The 19,300-nt window shown below is 36.4% G+C and overlaps 1 protein-coding gene across 3 annotated transcripts in view; it reads left to right on the top strand.

Moving 5' to 3' along the window:
- The window catches only part of Fancc (FA complementation group C), a 205,875-nt gene that overhangs the window by 70,174 nt on the left and 116,401 nt on the right, over nt 1-19,300 (top strand). For all 3 annotated transcript variants that reach the window (XM_070033704.1, XM_070033703.1, XM_070033705.1), the window contains exon 4: nt 2,932-3,026. In XM_070033704.1, the coding sequence (XP_069889805.1) occupies nt 2,932-3,026 (95 nt within the window). The remainder of the gene's footprint in view (nt 1-2,931; nt 3,027-19,300) is intronic.

The following is a 19,300-nucleotide window of genomic DNA, read 5'->3' as shown; positions in this document are numbered from 1 at the left end:
TCTGTCATTGGGGTTTGAACACAGGGCCTGGGCACTGTCCCTGAGCTTTTTGGCTCAAGGCTAGTGCTCTACTATCTTGAGCCACAGAGCCCTTTTGGTTTTCTGGTGGTTAATTGGAGATAAAGAGTCTCAGGGAGCTGGGTGCTAGTTACTGGCTGACACCTGTAAGCCTAGCTACTCAGGAGGCTGAGATCTGAGGATCACAGTTTGAAGCCAGCTGCTCTTATCTCCAATTAACCACTCAAAAACTGGAAGTGGCGCTGTAGCTGTAAGTGGTAGAGCTTTGAATACAAAGAAGCTCAAGAACAGAGCCAGGTTCTGAATTCAAGCCTCATGACAACAAAAAAAAAAGAGTATCACAGACTTTTCCTGTCCAGGCTGGCTTTGAATTGCAGTCCTCAGATCTCAACCTCCTGAGTGCTAGGATTACAGGCATGAGTCATCATTGTCTACCTTTTTATTTTTAATTTATTTATTGTTGTTATAAAAGTAGTATACAGAGGGGTTGCAACTTAAGTCAGATAAAGAGTACATTTCTTTTTGAGTAATGTTGCCCCCTCCCTAGCTCTCTCCCAGTTTTTCCCTTAGCCCCACCTACAAATTGTATAGTTTACTTTCAATATACTGTTTAATGAGTTCCACTGCTGCATTTGTTCACACTTTGTCCTACCATTTCTGTATCCCCCTTTCCCTCCCAAAGACAGATAAACAAGACAAAAGAAAAAAGAAAACAAAGGGCTGGGAAGGTGGCTCAGTGGTAGAACGCTTGCCTTGCATGCTTGAGGCCCTGGGTTCGATTCCTCAGCACCACATAAGCAGAAAAAAAAAGCTGGAAGTGGCGCTGTGGCTCAAGTGGTAGAGTGCTAGCCTTGAGCTGAAGAGCTGAGGGACAGAGCCTAGGCCCAGAGTTCAGGCCCCATGACCAGACTCCCCCGCCCTCCCCCCCCCAAAAAACCAAGAAAACAATAACAAAGGGAAAAAAAAACACTTTATTGCTATTTCTTGGAGTTGATTTCATATATAATATTATTTTATATGATCAGATACACATAGCTATTTCCCCTTTGTGATCTTCTCAGAATATGTTCCTTTGGTCTCACTCTGTGTACCTTCACCTTCTTAATTTGGAGTGCTTAGTTCTAATTCTACCTTCAATCTCCACCATCATAACCTCACTATTCATGATCTACTGTATGTAATAATCTACCTCCTACCCCCCAAAAAACTTTACAGCTTAAAAAAAACATTTATTGTCTAAAAAAATACTAAAAACTAAAGCTTAAAACTAAAACTTAAAACGTAAGGAATATAGCTGTCATTTGGAATTTCAGTTCAAGATGCATAACCTATTACATAGAAGATGCGTGCATATTCCTTTCCCTTCCACTCCTTTTTTTAAAATCCAGATTTTCATTAAGGTCTGCTGTCATGGCTGACCTCAGATTGGAGCAAGTCAGTTTCTGATCTCACTTGAGTGCCCTGTACCTTGTGGGATAGATGCTCTAGTTTTCATCTCAGAGCTTTTAGGGAGGAGTCTGCCAGATGCCATACCCTGTGTTAACACTCGTGAATAACTAGCAGTACCTTGTCTATGAACTGCCAGAGTAAAGCAAGCTCATCAGAAGTATCTTTTGGTGCATTTCCTTTTTAAAATTTATGCACTACATTTTCATTTTACAACAAAATCTCACTTATAACTCATGTTCACCTGAAGTTTGGTATATGATCCTGGCTAGCTTTAGTTCATGATCCTCCTGAGTGCTAGGATTACAGGTGAGCTACTAGACAGCTTAATTTCAGTGCATTGTAAGCCATTAATTTTGTTCTGGGCAAAGAAATGCAGTTTTTGTAGGTTGGATAGACTCCTGGCCAGCCTGGATTCTCTTTTAAGAAAAACATGCACATACTACCTTCTCTAGCTGTGCAGAATCAACTCCTGAGGAACCCACCCACCAAAATTTTGGATTGCTTTAAATTCTATAACGACCTCCCTTCCTCCCTCTTTTTAAAAATTCTTAATCCAATTATAAAATCACCAAGAATGGACTAAGTCATCACAGACAGAAAAATGAAGTGGTCCATCAAGTAGCTATTTCTGCCAAATGTAAGATTTCACAGCCTGGCATTTTCATCATGTATTTGGTAGTAAAGTTTTAAATTTTAGGATAAAAAATTGGGAGCATGTAATACGTTTATATTTATTTATTTGTTTACTTAATTACTTAGGGGGTCCTGGAGCTCAAACTTGGCTTGGACACTGTCTCTGGGCTCCTTTTTGCTCAAGGGTACTGTTCTATTACTTGAGCCACAGTGTCTCTTTGAGCTTTTTTCTGTTATTAATTGGAGATAAGAGTCTCACAGACTTTCCTGCTCCAGCTGGCTTTGAACCATGATCCTCAGGATTACAGGCATGAGCCAGTGAGGCCTGGCAAGTTTCTGTTTTATGCAAATCATTTGCTACTAAGCAGAGTACATGTGAAAACAATTGTTTATTTTATTAACTGTTTTTAATAGCCAGGGTATTTTGGCAACTTAATAAATTAAAGGATTAAACTGGAAATACTGACTACTGTTGTGTCTACCCATAGTAGTTGTGTTGCTTTTAAAAGGCTGAAGTTACTAATGGTTTGAAATGAGAAAAAAGCTGATTTTGAGAAAAGCCCAGGTTCTCTTCCCTCCTACCCGCTCCCTCCCATCTTCCCATCATTCTTGTTTGTCTTTAAAAACTGCTGCTGTTATAAAAATAGAATTTGACCACACAAGAGTTTAAATGTAAGTGATCCTGAACCCACAAGAAAAAAAAAAACACACATAGGCCTGTATACTTGTTTTGTAAATCTAGGACTTTGAGATTTTCCCAAGCATAATGTTTTTATGTAGCTTATCTTTTTTCTTCTTTTTGATAAAACCTAGTCATTTTTTCCTTTACAGATGAAAGTCAAAAATATCTAATATGGTGCTTATGTTGTCTGATTAAAAAAGAGCCACAGAATTCTAGAGAATCTGAACTTAACTTCTGGATACGGGTAAGAGCAAATCTTGCTTAACACTGCTTTGAAACAAATTGATTATTTAAAGGTGTAGTGCCTTTTACTTTTTCTCTTCTTTTTTTTTTTTTTTTTTTTTACTTTTTTCCCTTTTGGTCCAATTCCATTATGTTTTGAAAGTCTTTCTTTTTTTCTTTTCTTTTCTTTTCTTTTTTTTTTTTTCTTTTCTTTCTGTCCTGGGTCCTGAACTCTAGGCCTGGGTACTGTCCCTTAGCTCTTTAGCTCAAGGCTAAGCACTCTACACTTGAGCCACAGTGCCATTTCTAGCTTTTTCTGTTTATGTGGTGCTGAGGAATCAAACCCAGGGCTTCATGTGTGTGAGGCAAGCACTACACCACTGAGCCACCTTCCCAACCCCTTGAGAAAGTTTTTCTAAAGCATACCCTTCAAATATTTTGCTGGATGCAAAAGTTACTTGAGTTCAACTTTTCTTGATTATGAATTCCAAAAAATATTATCCTTCGGATGAACTTCCCAAGGCAAGACCTAGTGTTGAGTGGTTTTGAAAAGCTACATTTAGATAATTAAAAGAATGTACTCCATTTCTTTCCAGCAATTGTTGTCTTCCAAAAAACAATTTCTCCCTCCCAGCCTAGTGTAAATCCTTATATAATTCCTCTCCAAGTACGTCTGCCTCCCTCAGAACCTGTTGTGTATGTAAAAGTCCCCAGGGAATAGCAGTGTTTATTTTGTGTCCGTAAGAGTACCTGAGCCAGTGGACCAGCACCTGGTGGCAGTTGTTGGCCACTGCTTGCTCTTGTCAAAGCTGTTACCTGCAGCCCCAGTTCATATTGATGGCTTCTTACTTTTCCCTGTCTGTTTCAGCTTCGTTATTGAAAAGACAGGATACAACTGGAGAATATAATAAGGCTGCGACTTGGCTGGCCTCACCACCCCCATGTTGGCTAGTGTTTTTTTTTTTTTCCCTGTTACCCTCACTGACCTGCTGCCACAATCCAAGGACTTTCTGATGCCTGTCAGACTCCACTTCATGTACATATGGTTCAGATTAGCTGCTTAGTATTATGAAATCGCCCAATCAGATTAATGTGCAAAGTTTTGTCCATCAGTCTGACTTGTTATACTATTATATTCACTACTTTTTATAGTTCCTTTATTTTAGACAAAATTGCTAATCGAGAAGATTAAGTATTTGTATTTTTCTGTTAGAGTGAAAGTAGAGAAAGTAAAAGTAGAGAAAAGTGAAAATTACTTGAGGAATTAAGAAAAGAATACAACATTGAATTGCAATGAAAATTCATGTGAAAAGTTGAAGAAAGGTTCTGATGAGAGTAGTATTAGAGAAAAATGTATGGAAAATAAGGCTGTATAAATAGAATGATATCTTTAGTCTTTGATTTTTAATTTTTGTATTTAGTTAGTTAATTGTGCTGGTCCTGGGGCTTGAACTCAGGGCCATGGTGCTTTCCCTGAGCTTTTGTGCTCAGGGATAGTGCTCTACAACTTAGGCCACAGCTTTGTTTCCATTTTTAATTTTTAATTGCTGCTTTTTATTGAATATTTTGTATTTAATGACTATTTTGCGTGTAAGTTTGTATGACTAGCTCAATAAATCCTAAAATTGACCATGTAATAAAGGCAGTGTTTTTTATTTTTTAAAGGATAATTAGGTTAATTTTCTTCATTTAGCTATTGTCTTTATTAATCTGTTTAAAGATTCTGCCTTCATATTTTACATCATGGTTTTCCTTTAAATTAATACCTTTATTTTTTTTTTTTCTAGTAGGCACTTACATTAAGTGTAGTATAGAGAAGTAAAATGAAACACTTAATTCCTACCTCCACAGATCTCACAGAATAGTAACCGGATAACTCCAGAGCAGTGCAGGTAGGTTGTTAGTGGAGCTTTCTGTAAGTGTGATGGTGACACAAAGAGGGATTCATTGCCCAGATTTAAGGGTTTGGAGACATTTCCTAAGGGAAGTGACATGCTAGCCAAGGTCTGAAGGATACCTAGGAGAGCAAGATTAAAGTTAGTATATTACTATCAACCTAAAGAGTATGCAAAGCAGCATCATGAGAAAGCAAATGTTATATTCAGAGAACTGCAGTTTCTTAGAGATGCCTGGGGCCTTGGGTTGCAAGGGCAAACACCAAACCTTATGTCTGATTTTATGACATTTTTACTTGATCGTGAAGGTAGTAGTAAGGAACCTCCAGCATATCTAAACAGAGAAATTGTGTTTTAGAAGTCAATGAAATTAGTTGATGTGGAAGAGGAAATTGTGAGGATCTGAATGACATGGAGAAGAGGGGCCAGATTTTAAGATATTTCATTAAACAATCAAAAGATGTAGTGACAGATTTATAGTCCTCCATATGTCTTCCATAGCCAGGGTCTTAAAGAAGGAATAAGATAACTCCAAAATCAGTAGAAGGAAAGAAGTAAGAAAAATCAGAACTCTAATAAATGAAAAAAGACTAAAAGAATAATACCAAAGATCAATGAAAGTTTAAAAAGGAGTCAAACTAACCAAAATAGAAGATGAAAATTAATAAAATGAGAGGCGAAAAGGGGAAGTTACAGAAGATATTGAAATACAGAGGGTAATAGGGAACATTCTAAACACATTCAAATACATTAGAAAGCTGGGAAAATGAACACATTTTTAGACATGTCTGACCTACCAAAATTGAACTAAGAGTAGACAGAAAACCTAAGTAGATAAAAGACAAGCAACGAGATTGGCGCAGCAGTAAAAACTCCCAACAAAACCCTGGACTCATGCTTGCAATCTTAGTGAATTGGTACACTGAGATCTGAGGATCATAGTATGAAGCCAGCTTAAGCTGGAAAGTCTGTGAGATTCTTCAAAGCGAGAAGTGAAAAACAAAGCAAGAAGTGAAGTTATGGCTTGAGTGGTAGAGTGCTAGCCTTGAGCATAAAAAGTTCAGGGACAGCACCCAGGCCTTGAGTTCAGGTCCCTGACTTGGTACACACAGGCACACATACACGTTTCTCAGGAAATAAAAGCCAAGCTCTGAATAGATTCTCCTCTAAATTATACCAGAACTTGTAAGTACCAACACGGATGCTTTTCAAACTATTACATAAAATTAAAAAAGAAGGAATGCATCCACACTCATTCTATGAAGCTAGTATGATCCTGATATCGAAACTGTGTAGAACTAATTAATAAAATTCAAACAACAAAATACAATAACATAACAAAATGATCATGTGCCATGATCAAGTTGGTTTCATTCCAGAGATCTAAGAATGAAATTAGTAACTGTAATATAGCACATAAGCAGATTAAAGGACAAAAATTACATGATCATCTGAATAGGTACAGAAAAAGGCCTTTGACAGAATTTAGTATCCCTTGATGATAACAGCCCTTGAAGCAGCTAGGAGTAGAATGATGATACTTCAACATAATAAAGGATATGTTTGACACTCCTATAGCCAGCATCACCTAAATGGGGCAAACTGAAAGTATTTCCTCTGAATGAAGGCACTAATAAGACATGAGTGTCTAGTCTCCCCACTTTTTTTCAATAAAGTGCTTGAATTCTTGGCCAGAGCGAGAGGAAAGAAATAAATAGGAAAGGAAAAAAAAATCAATCCCTATCCCTATTTTTAGATGATATGAACATATATACTTAAAAGACCCTAAAAACTCTACCAAACCATTCTTAGTTCAGGTACACACTTTCATCAAGACAGCAGGAAGCTGTTTTCAAAATTTCTTCAAAATTTCTATGCTCCAATAAAAGACATGCTTAGAATTAAATTAGGAAAACAATGGCCTAAAAAACCAACAATGAATATGCATAACCAAAGAGGCAAAAGACTTCTACACTGAACAGCATTGAAGAAAGAAATTGAAGAAAACTGAAAGATGGAAAGACCTCCTTTGTTCGTGGATCAGCAGAATTATGTGCCAGAGGTAGTCAACAAATTAAATATATAAGCTCCATCAAAATTCCAGTAATATTCTTCACAAAATTAACTAGAACAGTTAATCCCTAAATTCATATCAAAATACAAATAGCTGAAAGAATCCCAAACAAAAAGAGCAACTCTGAAGGTAATACAGTATTCAATTTCAAAATATATTACAGAGCTGTACTAACAAAAACATTATGAGACTGGCATAAAAAATAGACACATAAACCAACTGAAAAAGATAGAGGACCCCAAAATAAACCCACACAGCTATAGTTTGTCTGATTCTTGATGAAGGTGCCAAAAACATATATTTGAAAAAAGACACAGCTATAGTTTGTCTGATTCTTGATGAAGGTGCCAAAAACATATATTTGAAAAAAGACACAACTATAGTTTGTCTGATTCTTGATGAAGGTGCCAAAAACATATATTTGAAAAAAGGCAGCTTATTCAATAAACTTATTCAAATAGAACATAGACTAGATTCTTTCTTTATCCTATATCAAAAGCAGCTCAAAGTGCATTAAAGAACTTAATGTAAGACAAATTTTGAAATTTCTCTAGGAAAACATACGAGAAACTCTTCAAAATACAGGTTAAGGCAATGATTCCCAGAATAGGACTCAAGGAGCACAGAAGATAATACCAAAAATTAACAAATTAATAAATGGTAGCTCATGGCTATAATCCTAGCAACTTAGGAGACTGAACGCTAAGAATCAAGCTTCAAAGCCAGTTTTGGCAGACAAATTCTTGAGCTTCTTATCTGCAATTAACCAGCAAAAAGTCAGAACTGGAGATATGACTCCAGGGAAAGAGCAGAAAAAAATGAAAAACAACAACTCCGACCAACCTTAAAATCTGAATGAGGTCATGATCTCTGAGTTCAAGCCCAAGTATTCAGAGAGACAGACAGACAGACAGACACAGACATAGTCACACACACACACCACCCCCCACACCCCAAATTGAGTTACATGAAGTTAAAAAACTAGAGTGAAGAAACAGCCTACAAAATGGGAGAAATATCTTTGCCAGATATTCATCTGATGGGATTAATATTTAGAATTTATAAAGAACTCAAAAAAAATTAAACAACCAAATAAAGAAATAATCTAATTGGGAAATGGTCAAATGAATTTAACAATCACTTCTCACAAGTAGTACAAATGGACACTAAATACCTGAAAAAAAATGTTCATTATCTTCAGCAATCAGGGAAATGCCTGTCATCAAAGAATGGCTGTCATCAAAGAAGCAAAAAACAGTAAATGTTGTGGAGGATGCAAGGGAAATAGAACCTGTATACTGTTAGTGGGAATGGAAGTTAGTCCAGCAGTTACCAACTTCAATGTAGCGGCTCCTCAAAACAAACAAAATACTGTATGATTCTGCTATATGATCCCTGATATATACCTCAAGTAATACGAATCAGTATACAATAGAGATACCTTCTTACTCATATTATGGTGCTAATTGCAATAGCAGAGTTATGGAGTCCTCCATTATAGGTACTTGACTGTGGATAAAGAAGATATGATACATGTACATAAGAGAGTATTCAGCTGTAAAGAAGAATGAAAATATGTGGAGAAATATGGATAGAATTATAAACTATCATGATAAGAGATATAACCCAGACTACTCAAACACATATTACATGTTTTATATGTGGAATCTAGAAAAATAAAAGAGATGACTTGAAAGAAAGATAATGAAAGGAAGGAGATAAAAGATATATGCTTGAAAAGAGTCCAAGGGAGAGTAAGGGGTAGATGGATTTAATCAAGATAAGATATATGTATGTATAATTAACAGCCCTAATAATTTAAAAAGCCAAAATTTAAAACCAAGAATTTCTTCTGTGCATTAGAAAATTCAGATTAATTCTTAAATTTGAAAATATTTGGGTATTTTTTAGTACAAAGAATAAAAATTTATTTTGAAGCTTGGTGTATGTTAGTATGGTAATGCGAGTTAATGTTTTTGGAGTTTTGCTGGTAATTACAAATATTCCATAAGATAACATGATTGAGAGACTGTTCTTATAGTTTAGAGACTAGTTAAGGTCATCTTAGGACTCCTTCATGCTTTCTTAGAATGTTTGACTTTTGAGAATGTTAGTTTTACCTGGTAAATCCACTAAACAGGCTCTTTTGAGCACCTGCTGTCTGTCAGGCTCTATCACAGAGGCCAAGGACACAACATTGGACCCTAAACATTTGTTCTTAGAACTCCTAATTGAAGGGACAGTTTCCAGGTCCTGACAGATTTAGAAGATATTTGACTTTCTTTTTTGTTCCAGTCAGAAGAAAATAGCAGGATACTAGAAGCAGATCAACGAGGTTGACAGTCTATTTTAATTCTCTTTCAATATGCAGTACTAAGGAGTGTTCACATGGCTTCAATTTTACACTTTTTTTTTTTAAACTTAAATTAGCCAGGCACCAGGGGCTCACCCCTGTAATCATAGCTACTCAGGAGGCTGAGATCTAAGAATTGTGGTTCAGAGTCAGCCCAGGCAGGAATGTCTGTGAGACATTTAAGCACCCAAAAGCTAGAAGTTGGCGTGTAGATTTAAGTAATAAGTGAAAAAGCTAAGGGAAAATGCCCAGCCCAGCTGCTGAGTTCAAGCTTGAGTACCTGCACAAAAACAAAAACATTTAGATTACAAATATAACAAACTTGCAGAAAAGTAAACAAATCATAAATGTCAAGCCTTAACAAGTTGTATACCTGAGTGGCTCCTGCTAAGGTCAAGAGACAAAGGAACTGTTACTTGGCTGTTACCACTGCTGTATGCATTGGTGTGTGATCTAAATGCTTATTTTTGCAGTTTGACTTGTTTGTAATGTTTTATAGAAGTCAACTAACATGTGTTGAGAGGTTTTGTTTAAGATTCAGCAATAATTAGGGGTATGGTTACTATTTGTTCATTTTCATTACTCTACACTATTTTATCTCAATATACCATAATTTACTGTTTATGTCTTTGATGGCTGTTTTCAGTTTGGGAAATTTGGAACATGGTAGCTGTGAATATTCTCTTGCATGTATTCAAGGTCCATACTATGTGTGGTAAAGAGATAAAATTTAAAGGTTGTAGGATATCCACATCTTTAATTTTATTAGCTCATACTACCTTTTTCCAGTAGTGATACCAGTTTAAATTCCTCTGGTCAATATGTAAGAATTCCCAGTGGCTTGATATTGTCAAGCTTCCAAATGTCAATGATTGATGTTTGTACATTTCAGATTCAGTTGTATTTTCTTGAACTTGAGCCTTTATTTGGTCAAAGACTAAGAAATTTTAATCAAATTTTAGTCAAAAAATTTCAAGTTTCTTAATCATTTTTTGGATTAAATTGTTTCTTATTAGTAAAAATTTATGCTTGTTAGGTATAAGTACTTTTAAAATAAATTATATGTATTATGTTCTAGAAAAGTATTTGGGATGACTTACAAAATTCAAAGGTTCTGGCTTAAATAAGGAAGGTCAGATTGTTAAGTTGGGTTAAGATAAAAAAAAAAAATTCCTGTTTAGGTTGGGTGGTTTTGTAGTAACACCATGATTCTGTATTTACCCCTGGACCAACTGCAATGTAGGAAGCAAGGTATATACTTCCACTGATTTCTCCACCATGAAACTAGCCCGGAGGCCAGACGGAACCCTTAACTAGGTGCCATCTCTCTTGCTCTAACTAGTGGTCTGAAGCTCACCTAGTGTGTGGAGTTGTGGAGAGGAACTTGGGTTCACAGGACAGAACTCTTTCACTAGCCTCCGGACCCAGTATTCTTCACGTGGTATTGAAAAATAATTACCTTGATTTGTGAATTGAAACTTAAACTTTTACTTCAGGATAAAACTGTATTGCAGTACTTGTCAGCATACCAGACATTAAGTTCCACAGAATATCATATGTTCCTGGCTCATAGTAGTCACAAAATAAAAAGCTACTGCATGGATAAAATTAAGTAAATTTTAATAATTTAGAATTTATTTCTTAATTTCCTACAACGTAGACTATTCAGCTTTTTAACTTTTTTTTTTCTGTCTGTCATGGGGCTTGAACTCAGGGTCTGGGTGCTGTCCCTGAGTTCTTTTGTTCAAGGCTAGTGCTCTACCACTTTGAGCAACAGCACCATTTCCAGTTTTCTGATGGGTAATTGGAGATAAGAATTTCATGGACTTTCCTGCCTGGGCTGGCTTTGAACAGTGACCCTTAGATCTCAGCCTTCTGAGTAGCTAGGATTACATGTGTGAACCACTGGTGCCCAGTTTATGTTTTATTTTGAATTAAATATCTATTTTTATTTATTACAAGACCAAAATTGAACCACGGAGAAGTATCTGTTGGTGAGTAAGCATGCATGAGTATCTGCCAGAGTATATGCATGTGTATGTGCGCATATGTATATATACATGCTTGTACATCAGCTGTAACTCCTAAGTTTTCGTCCCTCAGCTAAGCTGCTCCCCTAAGCTCCACAGTCCTAACTGCCTGTGTGACCTCTCCACTTGAATTTCACTGAACAACTTACACTAAACACATCCAACATAAGTCTCTGCTCTTTTCCCAAAGCCTGTTCCTCCTTCATATATCCTCAGTTAAAAGCAGCTTTATGATTCCTGTTTCACAGATCAGCACTCTGAAGTTATCCTTAGTTATTCGTTCTATTCCTCATCCTGTCCTGTCTCTGAACAGATCTATCAAAGCTATTTATGATATATATCCCACTATGCCTACCTCCTCTGACTTCCCAGCTTCTGCTGCCATCCTCTCTCTGCATCATTGCCTTCTTCAGGACTATGGTATGATCACTTAGAAGTCTGTTTTACTGCTTTCATTCTTTCTCCTATTGTCTTATCTAGAAGTAGATTTTAACAGGTCTTACTTATGTGCACTCAGTAACTCTTTCCCTAGGGTTTATCATCGTTCCCAGCCTTTTGCTCAGGGAGCTGCATGGCTGCATCTGGTGACTTTAAAAACAATTTTTTTTTTGGTACTGGTCTTGGGGCTTGAACTCAGGGCCTGAGTGCTGTCCTTGCACTTTTTCATTCGAGGCTAGCACTCTACCACTCTACCACAGCTTCACCTCTGGCTTTTGGTGGTTAATTGGAGTTTCATGGACTTCCCTGCCTGGGCTGGCTTTGAACTATGATTCTCAGATCTGAACCCCTTGAGTAGCTGGGATTATAGGTGTGAGCCACCAACACCTGGCTTTCTGGTGACACTTATCAGACTACTGGTTGAGTGTGCTCTATTATCATCCTGTGCCAGATACTTGCTCTCCCTACTTTGACAGAATTTTCTTCTTACTGACAACAACCCCTGCATGCAGATTTTTCACCCCTGTCTTCCCATTATAATCTCCCAACTAGGTTACAAGTTCAGTGAGAGGAGAGCACAAACCTTGTTTTAAAACCCAGCACGGTGCTGGGCACATACTAAGCATTCATTACTTATTTGATGAATCAGTAAATAGGTGAATAGTTGGTAAAATGTGGTGGTGGCACATGTTTCCTTCACAGAAAGAGAAGAATGAATAAATAGAAGGTTGACATGGCTCAAAGTGGCTTCTCCACTTAGGCTGTAGAATAAGGGACTTAGACCCTCCCCCAAAAAAGTCAAGATTAGAAAAGTACTTCAGTTTGTGACAAATTTTAGAGGTCTGTGATACCAACTTGTGATTGTGTTTATAAGTTAGTAGTTTAGATAATTAGAGAAGTTACAGAGGTAATCAGGAAAAGCTCTATATTTTTGATATTTCTATGGAACTAATATCACCTTGGGCTTTTTCTCAGGAACCAGTTTAGAAAAAAAGATACTAATTGGAAATTAAAATGCTAGTTCCTTTATTCTTTTTTTTTTTTTTTCCAGAGCTGAGGACTGAACTCAGGGCCTTGCACACGCCAGGCAAGCATTGTTCCACTGAGCTAAATCCTCAACCCCTAGTTCCTTTATTCTTAATGCAGTTTTTTTTTTAAATGTAAGCTATGGTCAGGTACCAGTGGCTGACATCTGTAATTTTAGCTACTTGGTAGACTGAGAACTGAGGATTTTGGCTCATTGAACAAGCCTGCCAGGGCAGACAAATCTAAGACACTCTTATCTCCAATTAACCATCAAATAGCCAAAAACATAGCTGTGGCTCAGGAGGTAGAGCACTATCCTTGAGCAAAAAAGCTCAGGGACATTGCCGAGGCGTGCCCGCGCGCACGCGCGCGCACACACACACACACACACACCCCACCCCCGACACACACACACACACACACACACACACACACACACACACACACACACACACACACACACACACACACACACACACACACACACACACACACACACAATCCTGCTAGGCATTTGGGAGCTGATTCTTCAGAGGCTTACCTTATGATGGGGAGCAAGCCTGCCTGGCCAAGTAAGCTAGAACCCAACTTTTTGAGGGCCAGGTAATTGGGAAAGACAGAGATGCACAGATATATACATTCTAAATCGCCTCTTCTGGACAGGGGAAAGTGAGGGGTTGAGAGGGGCCAAGTTCCTGGACCTCCCTTGTAGAGATCCTCTCTTCTTTTCTTGCCTTCCTGCCTATAGTGTCCCTTGACATCCTTGGGATCATAGTTCAGGAAATAACAATATAAATTTTGTTCTATTTGCTCCCTGTTATTGAATGAAAGTGGCTGGAAACAGGCAACTGAGAAAGAAAAATAATGACACATTACTTTAAAGTTTTGTAAATGTGTTTCCCCTGGAGCTTTGAAACCCACAAAAACTTTCTGCCATTCTGTATTAGGAGGTGGAATCCTGGTAGTAGGTTACTAAATGCAGCAAGTACATTTAGTAAATATATGAAATGACATTTGTTTTATTAGGTAACACATTTTTATTTAGTCTGATAAGATTTCTCTCAGCATTTCAGTTTTGCAACAAGAATATGGGAGAAAAGACTTTCTGTGGGGCTCTGGAAAATGTGAAAATCACATTTTCAACTATTCTAAATCATTTGATGTGATCTACACTTCCTTCACCCCAGGAAGATTAATTGTGAGTGTTTTTTATTCTCTATATATGTGCATGTTTGAGGAAGTAGGGATTGTCTCCTAAGTCATTACTGTGAATATACTGTACTTTTCAGAATGAATATTTTCTTCATTCGAAGAGCTAAGCTTTCATTTGTATTCCTGTCTATGTTTAGGAGTTTTTGTTTGATTTTTTTCTTCATTTCGTTTAGATGGAGTCCTGGTTATTATAACTCTAAATTGCATCAGATTGGTTTTTAGAAAGTTGCCACTGCTCAAACAGGCCAAATCAAGACATTTATTGCCAATTAAGAACAGGATGAGATGCTTAGTGATGTTCTCCGGATGACCTGTTTTATGTTTTCAGTTTATTTTGCTTTGTTTTTGTTTTATGATCATGTTGGCTTTTCCATTAAACAATAACTTTAATTGAGTTGGCTTCATTAATAGAACACTGACCAGATCCCTTTCTCTACCCCCCAGTCCTCCCCTAATCCCCCACTCTAGTCTCCTGTTGTGCCCTCAGTCTGAAGTGAAAGGAGTTTTCAGTTTTGTGTATTATAAGTGTATGTTTCTAAGACCTAGACTCCTGTATTTCTGTTTGAATTTCCAAACCAGAGCTTCTTGTGACATTTAGGGTAAATCCCTGTGAAAAGTAAATCTGAACAGTAATGTCTATAGTGGGAGGCATTTCATAATGAATAGCCATTGGTGAGGGATGTGTAGATGTCTGCATTACACATGGCTGCCTGGTTTCTACATCTGTTTTGAAGTTCAGCTGCTCCCAGACCACATGTGCATTTCTTAAGGGGGGCTGACATCCCTCCCAGAAGCCAGGCATTGTAAAGCTGGTAACTATAATTGACTTACTCTTTCTGACCTAGAGATTGTTATACTTTGTCTTAGTTTGACTATTGTACTATCAGATCTGGTTCTGTTTAATATTGATGACATTGGAGTCTCTATATAAATTAGCAACATGGGAAGGAAACAGACATATTTAAACTCATAAATTTTGATTTCCAGATCTCTTAAAAGCTCTATGGTTTAAATAGTCCTTTATAGTAGACATAAGGAGTACTTATAAAAATTCTAGCTGAGAAGGCTTCTATAGCTCTATTAAACTACAGAATAATCACAGATGGGTCACTCTTTTAAGAATCAGAAAATCTGGATCTGACCTACCTCTGCTAGTGAGATCATTTGTAAATCATACACTCTTCTTATTTTCATCTATTAAGAAAAGGATAACAAATATTGTAAAATGCATAGAAACAAAGTTGGATAGATTATGAGGAAGAAGGAAGTAGAGAAGTTTCTGATAGATACAATTGGTTTTCTTTTACAAGATGAAATGTTCTAGAGGTCTGTTGTATAATAATGTAAATATGTATAATATTACTGAGCTATTTACTTTAAAATGGCTAATATACTACCTATTATGTATATATATATTTTATTGTGAAAATACTGTATAGAGGGGTTATAATTACATGGGCAAGATAATGAGTACACTATTATATGTTTTTGCCACAATTCATTTGGTTTGTAAGATCTGAGTTGATGTTAATTGGATATTTAGTACTTGCTGTATTAGCATCATTTCATTCAGTATTCACAGCTCTGTGATAGTAGGTATATTACCCTGTTTTGGAGATGAGAGATCTTAAATTTGCCAAAGTAATTTGTTAACAGGTAAAATGGCAGGCTACTTTAGGATGAGGTATGATGCTAAAGTCATTTGAGAAATACATTATCTCCAGCTAAACTTCATGCCAGAATAATATCTAAGCTTTTTAAGCAGTAGAGTTTGAGATTCAATGTTTCTGAGATTTCTAGGGACCATGGATAGTCCGATCATAGGTGAAGAGAGCTTAAATGTCTAGGTATTTAGAGGCTACTCTAATGTCATTTCTGGTGACTAAAAATTGTCAAACTAGATTTGGTGCATTAATGGCATCAAATGCTGGTTGTGGGAGACCAAGCATTATTGAAATGTCAGAAAAGTGAAGGCATTACTAGGATTATTCCTATGGAATGGCTTTGTGGAGGCTGAAAAGATCCTTTGTTTATAATATTTTTTCTGCTTTTTGAATTTTTAATAATGTCTGCATTGCTTCATTATGAATCAAATTTCTGTTTTCCTAAAATTAACATATTGGAGACTTATCCTGCAGTAACTCAAAATGTGACCCTAATTGTAAATAAGAGTCATTTACATACATGGTTAATTAAGCTACAATCAGACTGAATTAGAGTGGGCTTCCAGTTCAGCCTGACTGGTGTCCTTTTCAGAAGGGGGCAGTTAAACACAGAGGTATGCACACAGATGTCCATGTAAGATGAAGGCAGAAATAAGGTGATGTTACAAGAACCTAAGGAATACCAGTGATTGCCAGGAAATCTCTGTGAACTGGGGGGAGAATAGAACAGTTTCACATTTCCTGGTGACACCTTGCTCTTAAAATCCCAGCATCCCAATTAGCAAGACAACAAATTGCTGTTGATTAAGCCCCTTAGTTTTTGGTACTTTGTTACAGCAGCCCCAGCAAATAATACAAATTAAAAAATGAAAAGCTTTGAAAAATAAAAATTAGCATAGCTTAGTTTATCTAAGATAAAGCCATATTGAAATTAAACAAGGATCTTTATATATGAGGATGTTCTTTGTCATGATCATTACAATTGGAATGAAAGATAAACCATCCAAATGTTTGGATATCATTAGTCAGTAGCCAAATTCTAGCATATCTACTTAATAAAATATTTTGTTTTCATTGTGTATAGCCAAAGAAATGTGAGAAATGTGCATAGCATAAATAGCTAGATGCAGAATTGTTGATGTAAAATCCAAACAGCTATGCAGAAGATATATGCATCAGTTTAAAATTAGCAGGGGACACAGAAACTGAAAAGGCTTCATTAGGATAATGGGGTTCTGAGTTTTTCCTTTCAGAGTTTGTTTTAATGTATTGATTTTTATTACATTGAATTCTGTAATATTATGGGTACAGTATTTTTAACAAATTAACATTATTGAGGAAACTTACACACAATAAAACACTCCATTTCTAAGTATACAATTTTGGTAGTTTTGACAAATGACAAATGCATACACCTTATAGCCAACTCTACAATCAAGAAATAAAACATTTCTGTCATCTCCAAAAGTTCTCTATTGCCTTTTATAGCCAACCCTCTCCCTACTCTTGCCTTAGTTCTGCTGATCTGCTTTCTGTCATCACAGATTAACTTTTTCCTTTCTATAATTTCATATAAACAGAATGATATAGTATGTATACTTTTATGTCTGGCTTCTTTAATTCAGCATATTGTTTTTGAGATTTATCCATGGCATACCTTATATGATTTAGTAATTACTTTTTGTTGTTCAAGAATAAACCAATGACTTTTTCCCCTTCCCTTCCATCCCCTCCCCTCCATTCACTTTCATTTTTTAAAATTACATTTTTGATGAGAGACAGGAAGTAGTGAAAAAACCAAAGAAGAGAAGGTAGCAATGGAAGGAAGAAACAAGAAAGACAGGAAGAAGTAAATTTATGATATGTAATCATTTCTAATCTGCAATGTGTTTCATTTATACTTGGGAAGTTATACCATTTGCTCTAATTATTTATCCTAATATACCTTTAGAGATTTTATTCACACTCTAATAAAATTGTTACCTGAGTTAAGCCCCTCTGCCCACTCCCCACAAAGAATAAACCAGTGAGTCAGTATGCCGGTTTATGTATTCATTGTACTGCAAACAATTAGGATTTATTCTAATTTCTGGCTATTATGAAAATTTGCTCTAAACATTTTTTGAAATTTTGTATAAACTAGGCACTGATGGCTCACGCCTGTAATCCTAGCTACTCAGGAAGCTGAGATCTGAGGATCGTGATTTGAAACCAGCCTTGGCAGGAAAGTCCATGAAACTGTCGTCTCCAATAAATGACTCAGAAAAGGCCAGAAGCAGTGCTGTGGCCCACCTGGGAGAGCACTAGCTTTGAACAGAAGAAGCTCAGGGACAGTGCCCAGGCCCTAAGTTTAAGCAAAAAGTAAAAAACAAAATTGTATAGTCATGTGCTTTCTTTAATCTAGTACAAATGCTTACAATTAGAATTGCTTCATAGTATGTTAGTATATTGTTACTATTTCAAGAAACTTCAGTACCTCCATGTGTTCACATAGTATTACCAGTCTGGTTTTAGTTTAGTCATTCTCATGTATATACAGCCCTTCTCACTTGTAGTTTCAATACCGATTTTCCTTATGATTTGATACGGAATATCTATTTATGAGATGCTGTCTTCTTTTATGAAGTACTTACTCCAATACTTTATCCATTAAAATATTTGTCTATTAAGGTTAGGAGTGCTTCTGCATGCAGATACTGTCCTTTGTTAGTTATGTGTAGTAAGAGAAAAATCATTATTTGGTGGTTCATGCCTATAATCCCAGCACTACTGGGCCTTATACTCAGGAGGTTGAGATAGGAAGATCCTAGGTTTGAGACTAGCATGTGCTACATAGTGAGATCCTGTGTACATAAGTTGAATACCTTGATAATCTATATACATCTATTATCTATTGATAATCAAGTTTATGAAGATTTTCTTCTGTGTTTTCTTACCAGACTTTTATAGTGTTAGTTTTTACACTATATCTATTGGAGTTAATTTTTCTAGATGGTCTTTATTTCCTTTAGTTTTTTGATCATGTTAAAGACAGTATTTCTCTCTTTTTTTCCTTCTCCTTTATTTTTTTGGAGGATAGCATTGGAGATTGAACTTAGGATGTCACATTTGCTAGGCAAGCACTCTATCACTTGAACCAAATCCCTAGTCCTTTTGTTTTTATGTTATTTTCAATATAGGATCTCACTAACTTATTCATAGGCTGGCTCTAAACTGCAATCCTCTTTCTATCTCTGAGTAGTTGAGATCACAGGCATTTGCATCATGCCTGGATAATAGTCTGATTAGGTCAGTTTCTAGAGATATGTTTTGTTCCTTTGAATAGGGCATGTTCCTTTGCATGTTTTGTGATCTTTCATTAAAAACGGATGATTAGTATAATGGATTATGGGAAATTATACAGGACTCTAGGCAGTCACACACAGTGAAACCAAAAGAGGATATTCTTAGGTACATAGGCCTATGTACCTCTTATCACATAAAATAATATTTATTGAAATGAAGTTCAAGGAATGGTAACAAGAGGTTTTTCTTTTATTGTTTTTTGTTCTTGTTTGTTTATCTGCCTTTTAGAGGGCAAGGGGGGGGTCACAGAAATGGAGGG

This window comes from Dipodomys merriami, unplaced genomic scaffold (assembly GCF_024711535.1).
Source record: "Dipodomys merriami isolate MVZ:Mamm:240054 unplaced genomic scaffold, mDipMer1.0.p SCAF_22, whole genome shotgun sequence".
Taxonomy (NCBI): domain Eukaryota; kingdom Metazoa; phylum Chordata; class Mammalia; order Rodentia; family Heteromyidae; genus Dipodomys; species Dipodomys merriami.
The sequence above is the reverse complement of the archived record's forward strand: the minus strand, read 5'-3'. Positions and strand labels throughout refer to the sequence as shown.